The following is an 8,305-nucleotide window of genomic DNA, read 5'->3' as shown; positions in this document are numbered from 1 at the left end:
TATTCTATCCCACATATATTATTTTTTCAAACAAAAAAAAAAACCATACAAAACGGATAAAATTTTGGTTAATTTGAGGAACTTATATAGCTTGTTCTTGTTGAAATATAACGCATTAAAATTTATATTACCTAAAAACTAGTTGGAATTTTGTTAAAATTGTGATTAATATGAAAGAAATTAATCTAATGTGTCAATAACCCAAGAAACGTCCGAACCAAAAATATATATTACCAAAACATTTGCCATATTTGCAATACACTCAAAATTGCTTTAACCTTTATATATATCATATACAAAATAAATAAATACACCAAACAAAAGAGTTGTATGACCCATGCATGTCATCACCTACTAATTCATGCCAAAGGCTAACGACATTTAAGCTATATTTATTGTATTTAGGGTCCTCGTAACGAACCTAGCTCGGTAGATGTACTAGAACAACCTTATAAGTTATAAGCTAGCTATAATTAATTTGTTTAGGGTCCCCACCAAAGAAAATGCTTAAATTTTGGATCAAGTATTTTTTTTTTATTTGGTTTTTGTAGATTAATTATAATAGATAAGGGTTATAAATACACCCTTCAGTACGGTTGAATGTAGATACGCATGAATATGTATATATTTTTGGACATAAACAATTTAACCCTATACGAGAATGTATAGGTTTATATTTCTAATGTGGTTCAAATATTTAGGTATCGGTTTATGTTTATATACATGCATGTGCTTGAAAGTATGTATACAATTTGTAAGTCTTATGTATTTATTCCTAACTCATGTACGTAGATAAAAATGGACAAGAGTTGGATGACAAAGTCTAGGGGTACGAGGGAATACAGAGACGGGTGTAGAATGTTTGTGGAGTTTGCAGTTAGTAACTGTAGAACCCTTGATGGATTCATCTATTGCCCTTGTAAGGTTTGTCGAAATAACCGGCGCCACCCGCCGGGTTTCGTATTCGACCACTTGACAGGGGGAAAAGGAATGATGCCGGAATACACACTTTGGTTCTATCACGGTGAGAAGCATGTACAAGGTCCTGATACCGGGTCTAATTCCAATCGCCCGGCCTCAGATGCGGGTGCATCCGCAAATCAGGGTGGAGACATGCACGGAATGTTGCGTGATTTATTCGGCATGCACGAAGTAGTTAGGGAAGACAATTGTGAGCCTCAGGCCGTAGTGCAAGGGGGTGAGGAAATTGTGACCGAAGAAGCCGCTGAAGGCGATGCACTAAAGTACTATGCCCTTCTAAAAAAGGCGGAGAAGCCACTTCATACTGGGACAAAACATAGCAAATTAAGTGCCACTGTTCACCTGTACAACTTGAAGTGTGTTGGTGGAGTTAGTAACTCGATTTTCTCGGCTTTCCTAGAGTTCATCAATCAGTTGCTACCCGAGACTAGTGAAACTCTGCCAGTTAATACATATGAGGCGAAAAAGTTTTTGCGAGACATGGGACTAGGCTATGAGAAGATTCCAGCGTGCCGTAATGACTGTATGCTATTCTGGAAGGGCAATAAAGAGTTGGATTCATGTACCGTATGTGGAGAATCTAAATGGACGGAAGCAATCAATTTAGATGAGGACGGTCAACCCATATCATCGGGCAAGAAACGTCCGGTGAAGGTGTTGCGGTGGTTTCCACTCATACCACGACTACAGAGGTTGTTTATGTCAGAACATACAGCACGCTTTATGAGGTGGCATGCAGAAGGCCGCACTAAGGATGGCGTATTGAGGCATCCAGCCGACGGCTTAGCATGGAAGTCATTTGACAATTTACATCAGGAGTTTTCAGCGGACAGCAGGAATGTAAGGCTCGGACTAACCTCTGATGGATTTAATCCATTTGGGAATATGACTACATCGCACAGCACTTGGCCTGTAATGGTTGTACCCTACAACTTGCCTCCTTGGATGTGCATGAAACACACATCTTTTATACTATCATTGATTATTCCGGGCCCAAGTTCACCTGGAATGGATATAGATGTCTACCTTCAACCCTTAATTGAAGAGTTACAAGATCTATGGAATGTAGGGGTTCGCACATATGACGCCTCAAAGAAAAATAATTTTGTTATGCGAGCGCAGTTGATGTGGACAATTAATGACTTCCCAGCATATGCAGATTTGTCTGGATGGTCTACCAAGGGTGAGAAGGCATGTCCGTGTTGTATGAACTCGACATGGTCAAAATGGTTAAAACATGGCCATAAATGGTGTTATATGGGGCACAGGCGATACTTGCCCATGGATCATCCATGGAGACGAAACAAAAGCACATTTGACGGCAACGTAGAACTAGAATGTGCCCCTGATGTGCCAAGTGGAGATGAAGTCATAAGCCAATTAGAAGGGATGGTGTTTGGGGATGAGAACGCCGGTCAGGCAAGGGAGGCTGAGAAAAAAGAAAGAAAAAAACAGAAGACGAATAATGGCCATGTAGTGTGGAAGAAGAAAAGTATTTTCTTTAGGTTGCCGTATTGGAAAGATAATTTATTGCGGCATAATCTTGATGTTATGCACATAGAGAAAAACGTCATGGACAACATACTTGGTACAATACTGGACATTCCAGGGAAAACGAAGGATAACCACGCCGCCCGCTTAGATTTGCAAGAAATGGGCTTGAGACGTACACTTCATACATTTGTGGACCCGCAGGATGGTAAGACCTATTATCAACAAGCTACCCACACGATGTCCAAGGATGATAAAACACATTTTTTGAAAGTGCTACGAAATGTAAGGGTGCCCGACGGATATGCCTCGAACATTTCTCGTTGTATACGACTGAAGGACCGTACGATATCGGGGTTAAAGAGTCATGACAGTCATGTACTGATGCAGCAGCTTCTACCTATTGCATTGCGTGGTTCACTTCCAAGCAATGTGGTTAGACCTCTTGTTGAGATGTCCACATTCTTCAGGTGCCTATGTTCAACAACATTGACCGAACAGGATATTGACCGACTACAGTGTGACATCTGTATCACGTTGTGCAAGATGGAACAAGTTTTCCCCCCCAGCTTCTTTACGAGCATGGTTCATGTGGTCGTGCATCTTATCCGTGAATGCCGACTCGGTGGACCTGTACAGTATAGATGGATGTATCCGGCAGAGAGGTAAAATTTGTTTACGGATATTCTTCTATTTTTTGGTTTCAGGTGCCAATACATGACAAGTACTAACTAAACTGAAAATATGTATTGGTTCATATTTAGGAGCCTTGGAGTATTCAAATCTAATGTGCGCAACAAAGCGGCTCCTGAGGGCTGCATTGCGGAGGGCTACATAGCAACTGAGTTGGTGACGTTTTGTTCGAGATATTTAGAGAATACACCAACCTTTCACAATAGGATACAAAGAAATCTGGATGGTTCAAAGGGAAATGGAACACGAGTCCGACTCGACCGAATCACAATGACACAGATACACCGGTATATTATGTTCAACTTGGACGAGTTTCATCAATTGCGGACGTAAGTAGAGATCTTTTGTTGGCACATTGCATGCTCAATGAACTTGTGACAATATTGCTCGTATTGAATTATAATTAACATAATTTCGAATTGTAGGATGCACATAGATACGCTTAGGCGATCATGCAATAGGGGACGAACAACAGAGGCTCAGTTGGAAACCCAACATTATGACTTGTTCTGCGAGTGGTACCGTAACTACGTAAGAATGATGTGATGTTTACCTTATCACAATTGTCGGAGTTATTTGCGTGCTATTTTTAAAATCAACTAAAGCTAGTAACCGTGCGTTTCCATTGTACGTAATATATTCACAGGTCGATCGATTGGACGAGCGATCCAGGAATGAACTTGGTGACAAATTGGTAATGCATTGTAGAGGGCCGAGGGAGGCAGCAGTCAGATACAATAGATATGTGGTTAACGGCAAGCTGTTTCGCACTATTGCATCTGATGCCGGAAAGAGGACTCAGAACAGCGGGGTGTGTGTGCCGACTCTTGATGGCGACACGTACTACGGGAAGTTAACGGAAATAATTGAGGTTGAGTATTACGACAGGACTAAGTACGTTCTGTTTAGGTGTGATTGGGCAGACAATACAAGGGACAAGGGGTACAAGGTGGATGAGTATGGTATAGTACTTGTCAACTTCAAAAACCTTGTCCACACGGGAGACCTGGTTTCTGATGAGCCGTATGTGCTAACTTCACAAGTTGACCAGGTATTTTACGTACAAGATGATAGGTGCCCAGATTGGGCTTGCGCAGTAAGGACCAAGCCTAGAAACATATACGACGTTGGTCAGGTTGAAGGACATCAAGATTCATGTGCCAATTACCACGAGTGTGAGCCTCTTATTTTGCCCAGAAATGTTGATCACGATCTACAAGATCATATCGAATACGTCAGACACGACTTAGATCCAACCGAAGCGTATGTATATTAGTATAATTAATTTTATATTTATGTTTTGATTGGTAGTTGTTCACTACATGCACATTACATCAACACACTTAATTGAGCTGTGCACTATTATTCATGCATACTTAATGTAGTAAATATTTCATACATTGTTTAAGAAATTAATTGGGTTTGTGGTGTTTTTTACAGGGTACCATGAGTACAAAGGGGAAGAGGAAAGCACGCAGGGGCTCGTCCGCAGTGCGGCAGTCTACGTCGCCTGGGTCTCCGGCAGTCCAACTTGATGACAGCGAGCAACAAGACGTTGCTCAGCTTCTTGGGATACAGGAAGGATATCGACCAGTTCTTCCAGGTACGATGGAAGGGGAGACCCCTGTCCATGCTACATACACTCGGGCAGGCATGGCCCAAACCGGGTTTCGGGTTGATTCGTACCCGTACAGCGAGTTACGACAGAGTTATGAGGGCGATGTCGAGCGGCTTTACACCCAGCATAGCGCAGGTACGCCCGACTGTTTTTTAAAAGATTCGTAAGATTGAAAGTTTCTAACTATATTGGTGCAATATCAATTATATTTAACTATAACTACAACTACAATTTCATAGAATTCTAAACATTATTAAAAACTACAAAGCAGGTCTGGAGGACACTGAGACAGAGGCCCAGGAACACATGGCAGGTGGGGCACAGGCCACAGATGACCCGCAGCCCACCAACCCTGCTCCCGACGCTCGGTTAAGCTCTCGGCAGGTCCGGATCATAAGTAAGTGTATATACTTTAATGTCGTTGTTGATTTGGTTTTAATTTACTTGTTACCTAGTATTGAATTCGAAATAACTTACCTAACTAATTTTTAATTTGTTAGGTACTGATTCTGAAGGAAACACCGTTATTGAGGTGTTTACCATTCTTGATTTGCACAGGCGGCCGGGAGTCCCCCCCGGCAAACGGATCATTTTGGAGTACAATGCATCATGCCAGCCCGTTGGATTTAGTGCCGTGCGGTTCAGACGGATGACCGGAGACATAGTTAGGAGCGGAAATTTCGTCCGAATACCGGACGATTGGTCGAAGGTACCGGACCGTACCAAGGAGGATATTTGGGACGCCTTGATGGTATGTTTTTTAATAATAAGTTAAACACTAGTAATGTATATATGTATATATACACTCTAAGTACGCTATATATATGTGTGTTTAGTAAGTAAATGCATATACACATATTTTATTTTATTTTTTAATTTATCAATGTTGAACTTATGCAGGCATACTTTTTCGTTCCACCCGAGTACAACTTGGAAGCAGTAAAAAATGAAGCATTTAAGGATATGGGCTCCAAGCTGCGGACTTGGAGGCACGAGCTCAAAAAAATATGTGCCATTACGGAGGAAGATACGCCGGACACTATACGGGCAAGACTGGGGGGACAGACGCTAGGCGAGTACAATCCCGTCGATCTGGATATCTTATTGGAGAGATGGTGTACCCAGGAGAATAGGGTAGGTCATGAGTTAAATTCTTAGTGTTGTGTACTGTCATTTATTGTAATTGTATTGGTATTAACATATTAAAAGTGTTAACTGTGTAGGAGTATGCGGCGAAAATGAAGAGCTTGCGAGCATTAAATGATTCACCACATTGCACCGGATCAATGAGCTATGCCAGGTTGACACATGAGGAGGTACGTGTGTAATTTATCCTATATATATCTAACATTATATCGTATTGATATATTTAAAAATAAATGAATTACCTATTTTAAATGCAGGCCGAACGTTTGGGCCATCAACCCACTCGTGCACACAATTATGTCAAGTCACACACGAAGAAGGGCGGTGGATATCCGAATGATATTGTGAAGGAGAGATGTGTATGATATTCTCTTTTCATATGTTGTTTTGCTTGTATATTTGATAAATTATTTGCGATTAACAGTTGTGCGACCCACTGACTCAATAATTAATGTGACATTCAGGAAAAGATGAATGAGCTTATACCCACCGACCCTGCAGCATCGTCTAGCATCACAGAGGGAACGGTCAGGTGGGCGCCAAACGACGCATTCGCCCAGGCAATGGGAAATAAGCCTGAGTATGCCGGTAGGGTTCGGATGGCCGGACCAAATATTCTGCCTGTGCGGGGGACCATACACTCATACTATACACCGTCACAGGCACGGTCAGGAAACGTCAGGTATTCCACGATATCACAAGACACACTTGATAGAGCGCTTGACGCGGAGAGGGCGAAGCACAAGGAAGAGATGGATGCGTTGTTGGCCGAGAACAATGCGCGGGTAGCCCAGCAAGTGGCGGAGCAGATGGCTGAGAACAATGCCCGGGTAGCGCGACAGGCAGCTGAACAGGAGGCTGAACGTCAGGCAAGGTTTGACGCCCGTTTTCGCCAACTTGAGGAAATGATCCGGTTTCACACCCCACCAGACAATGCTTCCCCACCCTTTGCGATGGTGCGATCGTCGGTCGACAGTGGATCAGGTACTGACTTTTTTTAATAGTCAAGTTAGTTTTATAACTGTCCCTATATATATATATTTAGAATTTGGATATGTTGTAGTCATTCTAAATAATTAATGATGTTGTAAATCTTGCTTAAATTTGGTTTATATATCATGGTTGGTTTGGTGATGGATGTGGGTTAGAGTTTTGCTGGTTGAGATAATTATTTAGAGTTATTCATGCACGTATAAATGGATATAACTGCATGGCACGAAGCAATACATGCATATCAATATCATCAAGACCAGTTATTCATAAACTTAATTTTGTAACTCTAAATATAAATAGATATAAATGCACTCAATGCTAGGGAGGGCGCTTTCCCTTTGTGTTTATCATATCTTCCATTGAACCCCCAACATTAATAACCTATATGGAAGTTCTATAATTACAATGGAAAAAAGAAGAAGATCATATGTCTCACATAATTGCCATGGGAAAAACGAAGTTCATTGTCTCATGTCTATATATTATTGATTGCTATGTGACCATGCATATATATATTGACTTAATTTTTTTTTTATATCAAAGTTCTGCTAACTTCAACGTTTTACCTATTTTAGTTATATCATTTACTGTGTAATAATTAACAACTGAGTTAGGTGAATATTCGGGCATTTTTCTTTCACTTTACCGACGTGATTGTTTGTATTCGGGCTCAATGATTGTTTGTATTATCATCTACCGTTAGTGGATTTTATTTGTTTGGTGGTTGTTTTATTGGTGAATATTGTTTGTTTTATCATTTGCAGGTAATGGACATCGTCGAGAGGATGCTATGGATGTCAATGATCGCTAGTCTGGTCGAGAATTTGAGGCTATTCACAGTTGTGTATAAGTTGATGTAATTGTATTTGTGTATATTATGTTAGTATGTGACATTTTTGGTGTGTTGAAGTTAGTTTATATATATATTTGTGATTGGTGTATATATATTATGTTATTTGTGTTATTATGGTGTGTTGAAGTTAGTTTTGATGGGTAGTTTGTGATTGATGTTAATGGATATGATGTATGTTATTTGATGGAAAAATTGTATATTATTTACATGGTTTTGATGGATAGATTGAATATCAGGTGAACCGTAACACAAAATTCGGGTATAGTCCTGAAATAAATCACAAAAAATATAGGGGGGAGGGAAAAAATCTGGTTCAAAACGAACCAAATTTGCCGACATGTCAAAAATTGACACGTCAGTAATTACTGACGTGTCAATTTTGACACGTCGGCAAATTTGGTTCGTTTTGAACCAAATTGCTGACGTGTCAGTTTTTGACACGTCAGTAAATTACTGACGTGTCAATTTTTGACACGTCAGGAAATTGCTGACGTGTCAGTTTTGACACGTCAATAAATTACTGACGTGTC

At 40.6% G+C, this 8,305-nt stretch overlaps 2 protein-coding genes across 2 annotated transcripts; both read left to right on the top strand.

The window, feature by feature from the left end:
• Positions 1 to 5,432: 5,432 nt before the first annotated feature.
• On the top strand, positions 5,433 to 6,111 carry LOC148586792 (uncharacterized). Its single transcript, XM_088514335.1, has 3 exons — positions 5,433 to 5,534; positions 5,684 to 5,917; positions 6,007 to 6,111. The coding sequence occupies exons 1-3, from the start codon at positions 5,433 to 5,435 to the stop codon at positions 6,109 to 6,111; spliced, it is 441 nt and encodes a 146-aa protein (XP_088370461.1).
• A 357-nt stretch (positions 6,112 to 6,468) lies between these two features.
• LOC148586791 (uncharacterized) lies at positions 6,469 to 7,848 on the top strand. The gene is made up of 2 exons (XM_088514059.1): positions 6,469 to 6,913; positions 7,687 to 7,848. The coding sequence occupies exons 1-2, from the start codon at positions 6,493 to 6,495 to the stop codon at positions 7,731 to 7,733; spliced, it is 468 nt and encodes a 155-aa protein (XP_088370185.1). The 5' UTR covers positions 6,469 to 6,492; the 3' UTR covers positions 7,734 to 7,848.
• Positions 7,849 to 8,305: the final 457 nt, after the last annotated feature.

This window comes from Corylus avellana, chromosome 3 (assembly GCF_965113065.1).
Source record: "Corylus avellana chromosome 3, dhCorAvel1.hap1.2, whole genome shotgun sequence".
Classification (NCBI taxonomy): domain Eukaryota; kingdom Viridiplantae; phylum Streptophyta; class Magnoliopsida; order Fagales; family Betulaceae; genus Corylus; species Corylus avellana.
The sequence above is the reverse complement of the archived record's forward strand: the minus strand, read 5'-3'. Positions and strand labels throughout refer to the sequence as shown.

Excerpts from the sequence above, each read along its gene's own strand:
- LOC148586791 (XM_088514059.1), top strand. The coding sequence starts at position 6,493 with ATGGGAAATAAGCCTGAGTATGCCGGTAGGGTTCGGATGGCCGGACCA. Across the intron at positions 6,914-7,686 it reads GTCGGTCGACAGTGGATCAG|GTAATGGACATCGTCGAGAG; the intron begins GTACTGACTTTT and ends TATCATTTGCAG.
- LOC148586792 (XM_088514335.1), top strand. The coding sequence starts at position 5,433 with ATGACCGGAGACATAGTTAGGAGCGGAAATTTCGTCCGAATACCGGAC. Across the intron at positions 5,535-5,683 it reads ATATTTGGGACGCCTTGATG|GCATACTTTTTCGTTCCACC; the intron begins GTATGTTTTTTA and ends GAACTTATGCAG. Across the intron at positions 5,918-6,006 it reads GGTGTACCCAGGAGAATAGG|GAGTATGCGGCGAAAATGAA; the intron begins GTAGGTCATGAG and ends TTAACTGTGTAG.